We start from the raw sequence: 19,529 nt of genomic DNA on the forward strand, positions 1-19,529 counted from the left end.
TGCTCATTTTTATGCATTCGGAAATATATGCAATACAGCAATTTCCAGTTTTATCAGTAGAATATTCGTGTAAAACTAATATTTGTGAAGTCTTCCATAGTACACCTTCAAAAATACAATTGTAGAATTCCCCTTCTACCTTCCCACCCCAGCATTCTCAAGTTGGACAAATCTGGGATTCATGTAATGGTAGGAATTCTTTGGGCAAGAAGCAGTGTCATGAATGGAAGAGGACAAAGTTTTTTTTTGGAGCTGGAAGAAGCTATGGGTGAGATGTGTTTGTGCCAGAGAAATGAAAATCTGTGTATTATCAAAGGTAAGGGCAGGTGATGTACGGACTTTCTTGTGTGAAATAAGACAGGAGTGTTTTCATAGTATTAAAGTTGACAAGTTTGTTCTCATCCCACTAGAGAATGACAGAGATCTTCTTTAGCTAGTCGAACTTCTAAGGTTCTTAGCTGCATGTCCCAGCTTCTTTCACTCCTTTTCGGCCATGAGCTTTTTCATTCCAGTTCTTAATTCCCATCTCATTTAAGTCTTTTGGGATATTATTCTCCCAATGTATCCACGGTCTCCCTCTGGGTCGCTTTCCATCAGGCTTCATCCTGAATGATTGTTTAATCATTCTCTCCTCATCTTTTCTTTCCACATGTCCAGGCCATCTTAATCTGCTGCTCGAATTTCAACTAGAAGTGGGGATCTGGAGTTCATATAGTTCTTAGTTATGTCTTCTCCATTCTCATGTTGTGTTATCTCTTACAGGTCCATAGACTCTACTGAGGATTTTGTTTTCAAAGATCCGCAACACTTTTACATCTTGGTCTGTTATGCTCCAGGTTTCTACTCCATATGAAACAACAGGGCTAATGATTGTCTTGTATATTTCTGTTTTAACTCTGCTTGAGAGAATTTTGGAAGATAATAAATGATCCAAGATTTTTGAAGGTGGCACTTAAATTTTTCGTTATCAATGGTAAAATGTTCATTTTCCCCTTGATTGTGATTTCTGCATATATTTAAATATTCAGTTTTATCCTGGTTGATTTGTAATCTTGGCAAAGAAATCAGTGCTAAAAATATTGATGATGAAGGATCTTGAAGCTTGGATTGAGCAAAAGTAGTTTGTCAAATGAAGGGGGGAAAATACAAAGTGCGCTACTACTAGTAAAATTATGGACAGGATTTGAGGTTAGTGAGAAGTCATTAATGTCCACTCTCTTCCTCTTATACGAAGAAGAGAGTGGACAAAGACACCATACACTGTACCTTTGTCCAATGGGATGAGGCAGCTCTGGTAGAGAAATCTGAAAAGTGAAAATTGGCAACATAACTGTGATGGAAGGCAGACCGAACAAGAGTAACCTATTCAGTTTTCTTCAAATTTTTCCAGGTTTGACTTCTCTTAAGATATAGTGAAATTTCTAGTAAAGTAAAGTGTTAAGTAAAGTCTGCACTGAGTGAGCAATGTATTCCATGTAGTAATTAACTCCATTAATTTAAAATTAAGTTTAATTTAATTAAACAATTCAAAATTAAGTTAAGATATAGTGAAATTTCTAGTAAAGTGTTAAGTAAAGTCTGCATGGAGTGAGCATTGTATTCCATGTAGTAATTAATTAACTCCAAGAAGTTGGATGTTATCAACATCCAACTTTTTCCCCCTTTCTTTCATGCTTTCAAGGTGATGAGAATACATTATGAAAATTATGTATTCTCTTCAAAATTATGTATTACAAATGTCCCAATCACTGACAATTCTTCTACAGAACAAATTTTCACCTGATATTACGGCTCTCTTTGTCCACATACTATGCTCTGGTTACTTCATGTGGCAAAATAAATTTTACCTACAAAAAGAAGGTACGGCCATGGGCTCACCACCATCCCTCCCACCAAATTTTTATATGGAAGCTTTCTTTTGAGCAACGTGCTCTTGATTCTTTTACTCTAAAACCTACAGTTTGGCTTAGATATGTTCATGATTTTTTCGTTATCTGACCACACGGCCGCCGAACTTTAAACACATTCCATAGCCACCTGGACAAACAGCATGAGCGCATACAATTTACTATTGAAACTGAAAATCAGAACTTGCTCCTGTTCCTGGATACACTAGTCACACATCTTCCCTCAGGCAGTCATCCTTCACTGTTTACCGTAGGCCTAACACACCAGCCAATATATACATGCTAACTATCGCCACCCTTCGTAAAAATTTGGAATCAAATTTTTGACTCCAAAACAGAGCTATAATAATTTGCTCTAAAAGAACAAGCTCTTAAACAAGAATTAAAAATTATTAGCAATACATTTATAAATAATGGATATAGCAAAAATACTATTCATATAATTCTTCATAAAACTTTATCAAAAAGTAATATAGATTAGTAAACCATAAAAACCCCATACATTAAAGGGTTATCAGAAAAAAATTAACAGAATCCTACATCATTATAATATTAATGCCACTTTTAAACCAGCTTTAAAATTAAAAAAACAAATTCAACTCCTCTGAGGATCCTCTACTCCCAATGGCACATCCTGGGGTTCATTGCATCTACTGCACCTGTAACTTAGCTTATATTGGGGAAACTAGACATACAATACCTATCCGTTAAAAAAAGAACACAAATGACACATTAAATATCATTTTGTTGAAGCAGGCTTCTCAGATCACACTCATAACACCCTACATCGAATTGATTGGAAAAGTACTTGTTCTTTGCATCATACAAAAACTTGGTATGAACGGAAATTTAAAGAAGCCTGTGAAATTTTGATTAACCACCCTAATCTTAATAATAACGGGGACTTAAAAATACCAAGAATTTGGATGGCACACTTAGTTTCCAGCAAATCCTGACTTTAGGAGTCTAAGCAATTTCTTAATTTTTTGTTGGCCACTGTCCATACCATTTGCAATTTATATGTATACTTATATAAGTCATTTTATTTTCTGTTTATTTATTTATCTATTATTTTCTGTATGAACATGTTACTCTCCAGCTTAATTTAACTTTGTAACCTAACAGATAATAATAATAACAGGACTCTAGCTTTGATGTATGAGTTTTTTTTTTTTTAGCACCCGAGGTCAGGCAGATAGTTTTAACGGTTGATCAGTAACTTTAGCATGCCATGTAGATTGTAGTGCAGCTTGTTTCTTTGTATATACATATGTATACTCCAGAAGATGACCTTCATGTGAAGGTTGAAACGTCAAGTGTATATTTTGGTTTATATTAAACTAAAGTTTTACTCTAACACAGTAGTTGTATCCATAATTTTCATAATGTATCCAACTTTTTTAATACTTGAAGTTAATGATAACCTTCTGCATTGATTTAGAGAGGTTGAAGTGCAAGCAATAGTTTAATAGCAGACTTTTATCTCTCCCATTTTTGAGATGAAGCTTATACAATACATGAATGCGAATACATTTCATACCACAAAAGGAAATACTACTCTATAACTTTAATAACATATAATGTAAGAACACTGGGAACTCAGGATAGAATACAAAAACTTGAAATTGAACCGAACAAGATAAATTGGGACATTACTGGACTATCAGAAGTTAAAAGAAAAGAGGAAACACTGTAGAAAGTTTTTTCACTTGCTTATACTATAAATTAAAGATACTAAGTAATTATATTCTTGGTTGAATCCTTTATCCAAGTGTAAGGAAACAAAGTTTATGCATGAAGTTCACAACTGGGCTACTTGTATATAGAAGGTAATGACTCCACATCAGTTGCCTTAGTATCTCATATTAATACGATGCACATATCCTTACAGACATGTATAATGCTATGCATTATAGGAAGGGCCACTACTTAGACCCGTTTAATAAATGTTAAAGATACCAAGCTATTTTAAACCTGGTTTTACTCCAATACATAGCTTGGTATCTTTAACATTTATTTCCTCCTGAGATTTTTATTTAATAAGGTTAAAACACCTTATGGTAACTTGTTCTGGTAAAATACTTATAAGCTCTGTATTACTAAAATCTTGATATTTCTAGCCTGGCTCCCACTGATGAGACCTCAATAAAGGTCGAAACCGGTCTGGGTAGTGGCCCCTTGCCTTTAATACAAAGCATCATACATCTCCTCCAGGAGATGTGCTTTGCATTATGGGTAAATATTAAGATTAGTGATCAGAGCTTATTCTACTTTTACCATTAGTTACTTGGTCTTGCACTACCTGCAGGGTCAGCTAGACTTGCATTACGTGCAGGTGCAAACTCGACTTATTTGTCTGTTTGCTTACTTGGGAAATGGAGTAAAACCAGGTTTAAAATAGCTTGGTATCTTTAACATTTATTATACCCAAGGTAAAATACTTCCTGCATATATATATATATATACACACACACACACACACACACACACATATATATAAGACTAAGACTAGACTAGAGACCGCAGATATGAGAGTCCTGAGAAAGATTAGAGGCGCAAACAGATGGCATCAACGGCAATATCATATTAAAAATGAGGATATTAGAAAAGAACTTGATATTGTCAGCATCCAGGAATGTGTTAGCAGAGCTAATCTCAGGTGGTATGGTCACTTAAACAGAATGGGCAAGGAAAGATTAGCAAAACGAGTGTTCTCTGCCAGGTTGGCAGGAAAACAACCCAGAGGAAGATCAAGATATAGGTGGATTGATATGGTACAATGTGCCTTAGAAGACAGAAATATAAGATCTGATAATGTTGGAGTCTTGACAAGTAACAGACTGATTTGGAGGAAAATTGTAGATAGAAAGTTAGTAATGATGTAAATTTTTCATGTAGTACTATCATGAAAATTTCCTGTACACCCCATTGAGGGTACATGGCAGGAATTTGATGATGATATATATATATATATATATATCAGGGGCAAATATTCTGGGTGTGCTAGGTGTGCGGTACTCATCCAGCGAATACCAATATCACCAATATTATATTTTTGCATTTATTCCCATTAAAGACTCCACTAATTGTTTCCAGACTTCACATGATTCCTAAAAGTAAACACAATATACTAATGCTTCACGAAGAGGACACTTTTCAACACATAAACATTGCATCATATTCGCATTAATAGCTCAGATATGCATTGAAAATACATACACCCTTAAGCAATTTGAAAAGATGTACAGATGGCACAGCAGGTCAAATTCTTATCTTTCTAGCAGTTTTAAACTGCTCAGAAGGCGAGGCAGAGTGAGCTCTGAGACAATAGCACCTAGATGCTGTGATTAGTTATTGTGTCAAGAAATCCAATTGATCGTTGTCATTTGTCATGAGTTGCTGTTTTGTCTTCTAAGTTTCATCTGTTTTGCATACGTAAAGTGTGAACTGACGTGAACTAGACAAGTTTTTAATATATAATTTTCGATAAATTTATAACTTTTTTGTCCATATTTACAATGGGAACAGTACTGTAGTCGAAGGATATAGTAAGCCTCATCCTCCTCTTCCAAATTTTACACCTTTGAATAATTCAAATATACCAACCAAATATAGCATTTTCCTTCATTATTGTTTTCTAATATACAGTATCTAAAAACCACCACATTGCCCCCCCCCCCCCCGACTCTGTGCAGATTTAGTTACAATTATTTGATAAATTAAAGTATTCAAAGTTATCCAATGATTAATTGCATTAGACCAATTAAGATGAGCACTGATGTGTTATATACTCTAAAAACTTTTGTACACTGATAAAAATGTAATCATATGGTCAAACTGACGTGAATTTTGTAGAGCGGGTTGCATAAGCCACGACAGCACACCTGACTGAAATGGCAAGCGACACCACTGATATATGTGTGTGTATATATATATATATATATATATATATATATATATACCCACACACACATATATAATATTATCTTCTGTTATTATTTAATAATCTAATATCGTCTACCCCCCATATATATGTGTGTGTATGTGTTTTTAACATAACAGACATGGAAAATGAATTTTGTTAAAGAAAAAAAAACAACAAACAACATAATTCGCTGAATGCAAAACAAGATCTCTCAAATGTTTTATTTACATTTCTTTCTCTCTCATTTGTAAAACTGTTTTTTTTTACAAAGGCAGATGATTTTCCTATGAATATTCTTTCTGGATTTCATTTTACATTGTTATTATGCAGGGTTGGAGCAAGCTAGTAAGCATTACATCAGGAATTACCAAGGATATGCAGATTCAATAATATATATATATATATATAAATGGCTTACTTTTTGATGATTAAAGAGTAGTAGTTTATTCACATAACATGGAAATGCAAATAAAGTTTCTTATGCTTGCTAAAAAGTACCAACTTAAAATCTGACAGGCAGATTTTAAGTTGGTACTTTTCTAGAATGAAGTTTTTGCTAATTTGAAGACTTAAGACTGTTTTCATTAGAGTAAAGGCTACAGACCACAATATGTCTGTAAATTATGTATGTTCTCTTAATGCTGAATGAAATATAGATTATGAATTAATTAACATAATAATAGAAACCTAAAAAATAGGATGACCTCTTAACTATAAATTACAAATAGCATTCATGCAATAAAATGCAATGCTAATTACATTCAAGAGATTATCAAATTAAACTCTTTAAATAAAAGATTACTGTGCTTTATAAAGTTGACTAGAAAAATGTTGCAAAATGTTGACTATAAATTGAAGGCTAGAAAACTTTTAGATGACTTTTGTGGCCAAAAGTATATGTTCCCTTTATTCATCTGTTTAAACAACATGTTACGTGAACCATGCAATGTCAGGATCAAGAGTTTTGGATTTTTGCCATTGCAACTGAGGATGCCATCTTCTCTATCCCAGTTTGAGAGAGAGAGGAAGAGATAAAACAGTGGCCTTGACTCCTGGGCTGTGGGGTGGGAACAAAACAAGCACGTGCAAGTTTAAGAACCAAGAGAATAGTCTGAAAATATAAAAGGTAAGTGATTATGATCAATGCTTAGACAAAGAGTGTGAAGGACAAGAACTTATTAGTGTTTTGTAGTGAGTTAAAAAGTATGTGATATTTAGTCATTACAGAAAAGTGATGGAACTGGTTATTTAAGGTTATGGCCAAAGCAACTAAAGTTATGAGGCTAGTCCTTTCTTTTAGGCTTGCACAGTGATCCGAATGCATTTTTGAAAATTATGGAGACAACTACCGTGTTTGAATAAAAACTCTACAATTCGACGTTTCGACCTTTATGTCAAGGTCATCTTCTGGAGCATACAAATATACACAAGAAACAAGCTATACTACAATCAAACTGGTTTGTTAAAGACACTGACCAACTGCTACCACAATTGTTGGCCTGACCTCTGGTGGGGAAAAAAAAAAAAAATAAAATAAAATAAAAAATAAAAAATAAAAAATTATACATCAACGCTAGAGCCCTATTATTTGTGTTGTCTACTATATACATATATTAACATCATTCCAGCCAGTTGGAGTGGAATGGTTTCTAATACTAGCGGATTGGCTAGAGTCCTGACTTATGTTGAATCTTTCATATTAGGTTGGCTGAATGTGTGCCATCCAGATCCTTGGAATTTTCATACCATCTTTGTTACTGATATTTGGGTGGTTTTATCAGGATTTCGCAGGATTCCTTAAATTTTCTTTCGTACCAGGTTTTTGTGCGGTGTAAGGAGCAGGTGCTTTTCCAGTTGATTTGGTGTAAGGTGTTAGGTGCATGGTCTGAGAGGCCTGCTTCACCATAATGGTTATATTTGATGTGTCTAATGTGTTCTTTCTTGCGTATAGGGATTGTCCACCCTGTTTCACCAATGTACGGTTAGTTACAGGTGCAGCAGATGCAATAGACTCCAGGATGTGCTAATGGGAGGAGAGGATCCTTAGAGGAGCTGAATATGGTTTTAAGTTTAGTGGGTGGTTTAAAGGTGGCATTGAGGTTATAATGTTGTAGGATTCTGTTGATTTTTTCTGATAACCCTTTAATGTATGGGATGGTTATATTTTTACTTTAATCTTGATTCGTTTTTGTTGTAGTTTTATAGAGAATTTTATTAATGGTATTTTTGTTATAGCCATTATTTATGAATGTGTCACTAATGATTTTTAGTTCTTGTTTCAGGGCTTGTTGGTTAGAGCAAATAGTTGTGGCTCTGTTTTTAAGGGTGTTAATGACTCCATATTTTTGTGATGGGTGGTGGTATGAATTCACATGTATGTATTGGCCAATGTGTGTCAGTTTTCGGTAGACCGTGAAGGATAGACTGCCTGAAGAAGACGGGTAACTAGTGTGTCTAGGAATGGGAGCGAATTTTGGTTTTCGATTTCGATGGTAAATTGTATGCGTTCGTGTTGTTTGTTTAGGTGGCTGAGGAATGTGTTTAACGTTTGTCGCCCGTGCGGCCAGATCGCGAACACGTCGTCGACGTATCTGAGCCAGACTGTCAGTCGTAGCGTGGCGGAATCAAGAGCCCTTTGCTCAAAGGTTTCCATGTAGAAGTTAGTAATTGGAAGGGGGGGGGGGGATAATGGCGAGCCCATGGCTGTACCTTCCTTTTGTAGGTAGAATTTGTTTTGCCACACGAAGTAACCAAACTTTAGTATGTGGGCAAAGAGGGCCGTAACGTCGGGCGGAAATTTGTTCTGTAGTAGGAGAATTGTGTCATTGATGGGGACATTAGTGAAAAGGGCAGAAACGTCAAAACTGACTAATAAGTCGTCTTTGTCGAGTGTTATGTTTTTGATTTTGTTTATAAAGTGTTGTGTGTTTTTTATGTAGGAGAGGGAATGACCTACCAACTCCTTGAGTGTTGCCGCTAATTTCTTGGCTAGGTGGTAATTGGGACTGTCTATTCCTTCCACGATTGGTCGAAGGGGCACATTTTGTTTGTGTATTTTCGGAACCCCATATATTCTGGGGGGTCGGGCGTAGTGGGGTTTGAGTTTTTTAACCGTGTCTGGTGGCCAAGAAGTGATGGACTTTAGTAGTTTTTCTGTTTTATCCTTTATTCTTTTTGTTGGGTTATAATTTACCATTTTATATGTGTTGTTATCGGCTACTATCGGCTACTAGTTGGTTCATTTGCAATATGTATGTTGACCTGTCAAGGACAACAGTGACACTGCCTTTATCCGCTTTCGTTATTATTATGTTTTGTTTGGCTTTTAATGATTTAATTGCTGCTAATTCTGTTTTAGTCAGATTGTTCTGTATGGTTTTCTTGGTATTTAGGACATTACTGGTTTCTAGTTGTATTTTATCTGCTATATTGTTAAGGGGATCTGATGCCTCTTTCAATGTGGTAGATAAAATCCAATTTGTTTACCTTTTTCGGTGTTATTGCGTAGTTCAGTCCTTTATTCAGTAGCGTAAGTTCGCCATTGTTCAGGGTGTGGCTTGATAGGTTAATCACATGGTTCTTGCTTGTTGGTGGTTGGTCGCTCCTTGTCTCCCTTGTTTGTTGTTCATTGTTGTTTCTAGAGGAGGAAGTCCTCTGATTGGATGGATTCCTGTGATTCGCCGCCATATTTTGCCGTTGTTTCAAACTGTGGAATTTTTTCTCGAGTTTTTCTTTATTCTTTTCCAGGGTATGCTTGGCCGAATTGTCGGTAATTCCTTCAAGTGTTTGTAGAATGTCTGGATTAACATAGTTCGATAGTTCTGATTGTAATTTAGAAACCAGATTCTGTGTTGTAGCTAGGTTTTGGTGGGCTGTTTGAATTTGTTCTCTAAGCATTGCTTTTTCTGTGCAATCATAGATACGGAATGCCTTAGCGGACGTAAATTTCTTTTTTAGCCTGATGCAGATCGGAATAAGGTTATTGTCTCTGCATCTTTTTAAAAAGGCCAGCCGATTGATCAAGAGAGAAATACGAATTTTTAGCTTACCATAGCGATTGCAGCGCTTGTGGGTATCATTTCCATGGATGATCTGAATCCTTTCTTTTAGGCTTGCACGGTGATCCGAATGCATTTTTGAAAATTATGGAGACAACTACCGTGTTTGAATAAAAACTTTAGTTTAATATAACTAAAATCTACAATTCGACGTTTCGACCTTTATGTCAAGGTCATCTTCTGGAGCGTACACATATACACAAGAATGTGTATACAAATATACACAAGAAACAAGCTATACTACAATCAAACTGGTTCGTTAAAGACACTGACCAACCGCTACCACAATTGCTGGCCTGACCTCTGGTGGGAAAAAAAAATTCTAATTAAAAATAAAAAATAAAAAATTATACATCAACGCTAGAGTCCTATTATTTGTGTTGTCTACTATATACATATATTATAGTGTTGTCTACTATATATTTTGTGTTGTTATATATATATATTTGTGTTATATATATATATATGTGTCTATTATATATATTTGTGTTGTCTACTATATACTATATACATATATTATACTACTATAGACATATATTAACATCATTCCAGCCAGTTGGAGTGGAATGGTTTCTAGCTGTGTTTCTAGTGGTTTCTAGCTGGATTGTCTCTTATGCAGCATGAAAAACCCTTCTACCTCCATATGAGACCTGTTTTTATTAGTGTTTTTCAGTTGAAAAGCAATAATAAAGGTTCTTCACATCCTAGATGGATCAGACCCAATTTCCAACAGGACAATGTCAATACTGACTGACAATAATATTGAGTGAAACAGATGACTAGGGCAAACAAACAAAAACTGAAAATCAAGTTATAGGCAGCATTAAAAAAAAAAAAAAGAAACAGGAAATCAGAACATTAGAGAAGACTAGAACTTCAGACAGAAAGTTGTAAAATATTACTAATGAAATTTTTTTTTGCAATAATGAGTAGTACATAGCCCAGGAGTAACGGAGTGGTACTTCCACTGTACAAAACCAGGATCATATATGTGGACTATTGTGAAAAATCTAGTTATCTGGATTTCAAATGGAATGAAGAAATGTTAGAAAGGGCATGATGACAGAAATATCAACTTACGAGAACAGACTGAGAAAACGTATTTCGTAAAGTTTGGCAAAGAGAAGACTGACACAGATAAGTTGAGGAGTATTTGGCATATAGACACAGGGAAGAGGGAAATCCTTGGAAGCTGTCTATAGAAGTGAGAAGTAGTTTTTTTTTTTTTTTTTTTTTGCATGGAGAGTAGTGGTGGGCACATAGAATTCATTATCTAAGAGGACAGGAAGCATGTAGACAGTTAATTATTGTAAGCTGTAGTACAACTGATTATGTGGGTTCTAAAACAAATTTCTTGCAATGAGCTCTTGCTGCATGAAAGTTCTCATGATGATGAGAATTATAATAACATTATGCTAAATTTTGACAATAAAAATAACCAATTTAAACCAATTTGGATGACAAAATTAAGATGACTTTAAAAGTTGAAATTAGATCCAAATATCAATAAAATCCATCCCCTCAGAGTGGAGGAATAACATGCATATGGACAACAAAAATCTAACAAACATATCCCAGCATAAACAGCTTAATTCCACAAGTCAGTAAATTCATAACTTTCATTTTAACTACAACATTCTTTGCACAATAATCCTATAAAATAAAATTCAGACTGGATTATCTGCAGAAAAAGAAAATGGAATTGGATTTTATGTTGCCACATCAGCAATAATAAAAAAAAGGATCATCATATATTATGAAGGATACTAAAAAAGGTATAAAAATAGTAACAGTATTTTTTCAAAAAATTCATTTCATTTTAACTACAACATTCTTTGCACAATAATCCTATAAAATAAAATTCAGACTGGATTATCTGCAGAAAAAGAAAATGGTATTGGATTTTATGTTGCCACATCAGCAATAATAAAAAAAAAGGATCATCACATATTATGAAGGAAACTAAAAAAGGTATAAAAATAGTAACAGTATTTAATTTAATCACTATTAAATAATCAGTATAATATTAATATTATACTGATGAAATATGATATACGTGGGTGTGCTGAAAAGTTTTGATAATCACCATGAAGGAATTGAGATAGAACCATGTAACTTACACATTATTTTACTTATTCCCCATGAAGTGTTATACACTTATTACAATGCTGCTGTATCATTTGTAAACCAGTCCTCAGCTGCAGATATGACTTCATCATCTGTGGTACATTTTGCTCCTTTCAAGTGTTTCTTTAAGGCCAGGTCTGGCAAATAGGGTGGGTGAGGCAGACATTAAAAGCCCAAGTTCGGTATTGTCTGTTGGGTTTCATCAGCAGTGAGAGCAAGAGCATTGTCCTGCAAAAGCAACATGCTTCTGCTTAGTTTTCCATGGCATTTTTCCTTCAGTACCTCCTTCATTTCTTTCACAGCCGTTGAATAAACTGCTGCTGTAACAGTTTCACCTTTTTTGAGGTACTTGGTAAGGATTACACCATCTATGTCCCAAAAGACAATGGCAAGAACCTTCCATGCTGACGTTTGGGTTCGGAACTTCTTTTGCCATGGAGAACCTTTGTGTATCCACTCCATTGACTGTTGTTTGGCATATAGGTCATAGTGATGAAGCCATGTTTCATTAACAGTCACAATATAAGCCAAAAAAAATTTGCACCTGATTTCTCAAAATGACCCAAAATTCCTCGAAATGACAGCAAGTTCTCTTTTTTTCGTCAGCATTCGAACGTTTGGGGACCCACTTTGCTGAGAGCTTCTGATATGTCCGGATGTTGGTGATTAATGACTCCAACTCATTCCCTGGATATTCCCAGAGTCTTTGCAATGTTTTTAGCTCGCATTCATCTATCATCAAGGATTATGGCATACACTGCATAGCAGTTTCCAGGTGTGATTGTTGTGGAAGGTCTTCCTGCCCTGAGGGCATCTGTTGCCTTAGGATGCTCAGTTTTAAACTTGGCCACCCATCTGACAACTGTTGGATATGCTAGGGCACAGCCCCCTAAAGTTTGGTGAATCTCAGTTGCAGACTTTTCTTGCAGCATGAAAAACGTCATGACAGCCTACATCTCTGTGTTTTTCAGTTTCATCAAAACATCTGAAATGTTCTTCTTAATATATCCTAAAAGAAAAAGAACAAATTATTACAAATTACTGATGAAACATGGGGATTAAAGGATTTTAAGATAAGTTCTTTCTTGTGGTTATATTAGTTGCTTTAATATAATTTTTGTTCTAGGTGTTTATCAGAACATTTCAGCCCCCCCTCCTTGTATGTAATATTTCATATAATATATGATGATACATAAATATTAACCACCATTTTAGTTTCAAAGTTTTTCATTGGTTATTAATTAATTCCAAATGCAAGCAAAACTATCAAAACATGGCTTTCAGTGACATTTCAACTGTCATTCTGTGGAAGCTAAATTTCACCTCACAGTAGCACAATCTTTAGAAGAATCACTTAGTCCAATAATCAGTAAATGTATCGTATGAGGTCCAGGAAGATTGGATTCTGCTACACTGGAAGTATCTGCACCAAAGTTTTCAACTGGTACATTGATGCAGGTGAGATTCCACTTAATTAAAAGGTTTTCTATTGTCCAGTCTGAACTATGAATTAAAAAAAATTATATTAATTTTTTTTTGTTCTTACACAAATATTTTTAATTAATCCAACAATGTAAATAATTTTGAAAAAAGAAATAAACTTTTAGTATACTAGTAATATTAACAGCACTGAGAAAGGATTAAAACTAATTTTAATACTTCCAATATTTCGTCTCCGTCACAGAGACATCTTTGGGGATTACACAAACGTTTTGTAACAACATACACACCTCCTATCTAGGTGGTGCGCCCTCTTGCAGGTGGCCTGGGATGTAAAGAGGGATCTCTGATAATTAAAATTTCACAAATTTTGGGAAGTTTAATGCAACCGTATTTGTTAAATTAGGTTGATTCCTAATTCAGGACTGACTAGTCAGTCCGGCCTTGCAGACCATGTTTTGGATACATCCCACAGGATCTCCTGGAAAAAAACTACCATGCTTCACCATAGTAAATTCAAAAAAGAAAGACTAGTCTTTGAATCTGCATTTGCACTCAGGAATCACCTAATTTAAACAAATACAGTTGCATTAAACTTCCCAAAATTCGGGAAACTTTAATTATCAGAGATCTCTCTTTACATCCCAGGCCACCTGCAAATGCCCATTGAGAGTGCACCATCTAGATAGGACTTTAGTTTCACTTTGTATTGTATTTGTGTGTGTGTGTTGTTACAAAAAGTTTTTGTAATCCCCGAAGATGTCTCTGTGACGGAGACGAAACATTGGAAGTATTAAAATTAGTTTTAATCCTTTCTCAGTGCTGTTAATATTCCATTAAACCTCTAACATGAATTCTTCACAGCACTTAAGCCTCAACACAAGCATATCATATACCTTGCCTTGAACACAATTAGCATACCTTGCCCTGAACACAATTAGCATTGGTTTACTCACCTACATCACCTACTAATTTTATGCATTCTATTCATTCACTACTCTCCATGCAGAAAACCTTCTCATGTTCACATGCACATGACCTTTATATGCTTCCAGGGATGACCTCCTATTCTCCCATTGTCTCTCACAGAATTAAAATTCATGTTGGAGGTTTAATGGAATATTTACAGCACTAAGAAAGGATTAAAGACTAATTTTAATGCTTCCAATATTTTGTTCTCAATAACTGAGACATCTTCAGGGATTACACATACTCCTGTGACACACACACAAAGACAACACAATACAAAATGAAACATGCGAGTGACAAGTCCTATCTAGGTGGTTGCCCTCTATGGGCATTTGTAGGTGGCCTAGGATGTAAAGTGGGACCTCTAACAATTATTGTTTCCCAAATTTTGGGAAGTTTTATGCATCTGTATTTATTTAAGTTTGGTTGATTTCTGAGTGCCTTTGTAGATTCTAAAAATAGTCTCTCCTATTTAAATTTACTATCGTGGAGGATGGTAGTATTCTTCCAGGAGATCCTGTGGGTTATATCCAATACATGGTCTGCAAGGCCAGATTGACTATAGTCGTGATTGCAGATGTATGATTTGTGTTCTAAATGGATGGTCACTAATCTACCTGTCTATCTGAAGTAAGCCAACTTATAGAAACAAGATATTTATGTACTCCAGGCACTGAGAGAGGAGAGAGAGCTGATCTTTGGTGGAATGGATAAGGATAGCAAGTTTCCGGTGGGGGCTTAAAAGTTGTGTGGAGGTTATACTTTTTTAAAAAATCCTCACCGCTGAACTTCGGTCCATTCTCATGGACATCTCAGAAGCATCCATACAAAAAGAATTCCTAAAACTAAAAAATAAGCACATCAAAAAGTATTAAATTCTGTGTAAATCTAAATCACAACCGCAAATTCAACTGCTCCACGCAGCAGTGAATCTTTCTTCGAAAACTCTCAACGAAGATGCTGTCAGTGCCCTAAGCCTTGACCACAATTCTGCAGTCACACCGAAAGAAGTGCTGTTGCTAGACATAATGTACAACATAGAACACGGAATCTGTTGCTTAGCTCCGGAAATATCTAATAACATCAGACTCGACGTTGTCAATATCCTCTACCAGTAGTCACCTCCAAAAGGTCATTTATCTTCTGGTCAACTTGCTGCTCTCACAGATAAGGGTAATGCCATGCAATATAATCGAAAAATGGATATTATTCTCAGAGATCGTGCTACCTACATCGCACTCATTAGATAATGATCCTACAAAAACACAAGTTAAAAAACTTACTTAAAAAGTATCTTCCAGGTCACAGGACATTACAAAAAAACTCAAACCCTTTGGTTCTCTTTCCCCTCGGATATATGGTTTACCTATAATTCAGAAACCTAATTCCCCCCCCCACACACAAGACCTATAGTGGATGCCACTGATGCTCCATGCTACGAATTGTCAAAACAGCTGGCTAACTCTCTTACCCCACCCTCAATGGACTTACCACATCCTATATAAAAAAACTCTATCCATTTTAAAACCTTGATTGAAAATCTAACTTTAAATAATATAGATGTATTGGTAAGATTTCACATCACCTAACCGTTTACCAATATTCCCTTATACGACACCTTAGCATTCTTAAAAAACGTTTTTCCTTCTGATATCTTAGATCTCTTTCCTTTGCATCAATTCTGGTTATTTTTCTTGGAAAAACAAAATTTACGAACAGATAGAGAGAACTGCTATGGGTTCCTCCCCCCTCCACTCTCAACCCCATCTTGCCAATTTTTACATGGAAAATTTTGAAAAAAAGTAATACGCTCAGCCCTCTTAAACCTTCTATCTAGTAAGATATGTAGATGATATGTTCTCTATTGTAGTTGTTAAGGTCTTGGAGAAATTAATGAGGAACCATATACAGCATTGGGCAGATGAAGGTAATGTTATCTGTGAGAATCAACATGGATTTTTTAAGGGGCGCTCTTGCTTTGGTAATATGATTGCCTTTTATAATAAAGTGACAAGAACAGTTGATGAGGGTACCACATGATAAGCTGATATTTAAGTTACAGTACATGGGTTTGGATGTCAGGTTGGTCAACTGGTTCAGGATTGGCTGTCTGATAGGTATCAGAGAATAGTGTATGGTGGGGCAGTTTCAAGGAGGCAGAAGGTTACAAGTGGGGCTGCACAGGGCTCAGTACTGGGACCTGCATTGTTTAACCTTTATATCAATGACATTGTCAATGGATTGCAAGGGGATATTCAGTTGTTTGCCGAAGATGTGAAGCTGGGGGAGGGTTATTAGTAATAGTGCAGATGTGGCAGCCCTGCAAGAGGATTTGAATAAATTTGACAGATGGGCAAAAGAATGGGGGTATTGGTTTAATGAAGCAAAATGTAAGTTCTTGAAGTCTGGAATACATCGATGGGAGGCTGCATACTCAATTGGAAGAGCTGTACTGAAGGAAGTGGGGGGGGGAGGACAAGAGATCTGGGAGTGATGATTGATAGAAAACTGAAATTCAGGAAGCATATTGGAAAGGTGGTGAAAGTAACCCAGAGGATTGCTGCAATACTGAGAAGGACGCTGAGCTGCAGAGATAAAAGAGTTATCATTCTGTTGTATAAGACTCTGATCAGACCACAGTTAGACTATTGTTCTCAAATTTGGTCCCCAGGATTTGAAGGGGATAAATTAACTGTGGAAAGGGTACAGAGGCAGATAACAAAGATGTTTCAGGTCTCTACAATATTAGTTATGAGGATTGGCTGAGAGAATGTGGACTGCAGAGTTTGGTGAATACAAGGAGAGGTGATATGATCGAGACTTTTAAACTGTTGGGAGGCAGTTATAGGGTTGTGTTGTGTCGTTATATATGCAAATTTACTTATGTCACACCTTTCAAACGCACAAATCAATTACTCTAAGTACGAACCTGGATTCTTGACTCTATCTCCTTTTCAAGCATAAACACATTTATTTAATTTAAAGACTGTGCCAGTTTATGCTCTATAATAACAAATTATACTACTCAGGGAGATACTTCCAATAACCCAGAATATGTAACTATCTGTTAACTCCTTCAGTCAGTCGTGGCCAAAATTTCTCACTTTAACTTTACCCTCCTGCGACAAGTACGTAATTTTAGAGTGGTGAGTTGACATTCTTAATCAGGCAAGACTCAGTTTGGAAAAAGAATACATATTTATTCTACAACTTCAATATACACTAAATAATTACATAAATTCACTCTAGTTAAGATTACAATCATATACAAATACTAAGTTAGGAAAACTGGTTTCATTTAGGGATATCCCAAGCATGCAAAATCTTATTTCTAGTAAATTGCCTAATCTTAATCGTTATTAATACATTTACTCATAACAATTCCTTCAAATAATTCTGAGGACAATCCGTCATATTAACATTAAAATTTAGGTTCACAATTCTTTTCTCCGACTTTATCAAACTCCTCTTAACAATCTCGATGTCAGGCTACAGCCTAATAGAACAATTACTTGAAAGTTCACTAGTTGATATTGTTTTGCTTTATCAAGTCTCTTGCATCTAAAATTCGACACTCACTCACAGGCTTCCAATAACACAAATAATAAAACGTCTACATTACCTTCACTTGATTTCGGAATGGGTCCACTGGCTGATACTGTTGTGGAGGTACCCGAGGTTCGATTCTTTGTTTGGACAACGTGCGGCGTTATATTTCTGCTAAGTGGCTATCCCCAATACGCACAGTGGCTATCTTCGTTATCTGAGGACTTCACAGGAACATCGACAACTCAGTGCCCGCTTATAATTAAAATGGTTGCTGCGTCGCGCTGGAAACTCCATCCATAGATTCAGGAATTGCTCGATTCAAACTTCCCGCTGCCACGCATACTCGTCCGCCATTCTGCCTGGAACCAGCTACCTCAACCTTCTTCTTACGACCACGAAATCCCGGGGAAAAAAGCCTTGTTCCTCCTCCTGCGATCCCTTATATTACGCATCACATAGTGTCCCTATCCTCTCCTGAAACACCTTGTGCGGCACTATGTTAGTCTTGTACTCGGAATGATGTCAGCACTTTTTTCTGCAGCAGGAAATCAATCACGTGACTGTTATTATGCACACCTGCTCCTAGTATCACACAGCCTCAGGCACTCACACTAACTGTACCAAACCTTTGGACCCGTTCTTACATTTAGCTCAGTAGAATATTTAAGTTAATTTTAGTTACAGTGTACTATACTAAATCTTGAGTTATAATTCACAAAGAAAAACTTCTAAATAACATAATATAATTCCAAATCTGTTATGCATCTTTATAATTTTCTAAACTGATACTTTCTAAGTGTTATATTTTATTATCTTAATATTTTACACTTTAAACACAATATTATCTGAATTTTACTAAATGCAAGTATTTTCTACTATGAACAATTCAATATGCTAAGTTGTACTTGTTTAAATCTGCATGATCTCTTGAAACGAAGTCACAAGACCATTCAGAGTTCAACAGTTGACACTGGGAAGTTCTTTCACTTGGTAGAACGGGAAGGAGTGATGAAAAGGGGGCCATCCCTGGAAGTTAAGAAAGGAAGCTGTGAGCAAGAGGGTGAGGAGTGGTTTCTTTGCGTGGAGGGTGGTTGAACCATGGAATGCATTGCCTGATAGAGTGGTGAGAGCAAGACTGGTCAATGAGTGGTATGATATACTTTGTGTTTCCTAGGAAGGTCCTCCAATGATGAGTCTCTTGATTCCATGGAGGCCTGAATAATAATAATAATAATAATTTGGCCTCATAGCCCAGACACATCGGACTCCTTTCTCAGTCACCTCAATTATCTACATCCAAGAATCCAGTTCATGATGGAAAAGGAAAATAACAATAGTTTACCCTTCCTAGACAACTTAGTAACAGCCTTCCAAATGGCAACCTTTCTTTCATTGTGTATAGAAAACCCACTCAAAAAAGGCAGATACATTCACAAACTTCTTCCCCACCACTCTTCTCAACAATATCGCATTATTAAAACTCCACCATTCCATCAGAAGGATTTCAGCAATGTCATCACGATCTCCTATATCTGTGGCACATCAGCAAAAATA

At 35.8% G+C, this 19,529-nt stretch overlaps 1 protein-coding gene across 2 annotated transcripts in view; it reads right to left on the reverse strand.

The window, feature by feature from the left end:
• Nucleotides 1–10,128: 10,128 nt before the first annotated feature.
• The window catches only part of LOC150097096 (histone-arginine methyltransferase METTL23-like), an 85,774-nt gene continuing 76,373 nt past the window's right edge, over nt 10,129–19,529 (reverse strand). Inside the window, exon 5 of one of the 2 annotated variants that reach the window (XM_090407111.1) lies at nt 10,129–13,026. In XM_090407111.1, the coding sequence (XP_090263237.1) occupies nt 13,017–13,026 (10 nt within the window). In that variant the 3' untranslated portion in view covers nt 10,129–13,016. Of the gene's footprint in view, nt 13,521–19,529 lie in introns of both variants that reach the window. The other variant, XM_090407110.1, reaches the window with a different exon arrangement.

This window comes from Typopeltis vanoorti, chromosome 17 (assembly GCF_054136105.1).
Source record: "Typopeltis vanoorti isolate ZY-2024b chromosome 17, IOZ_Tvanoo_1.0, whole genome shotgun sequence".
NCBI lineage: Eukaryota > Metazoa > Arthropoda > Arachnida > Uropygi > Thelyphonidae > Typopeltis > Typopeltis vanoorti.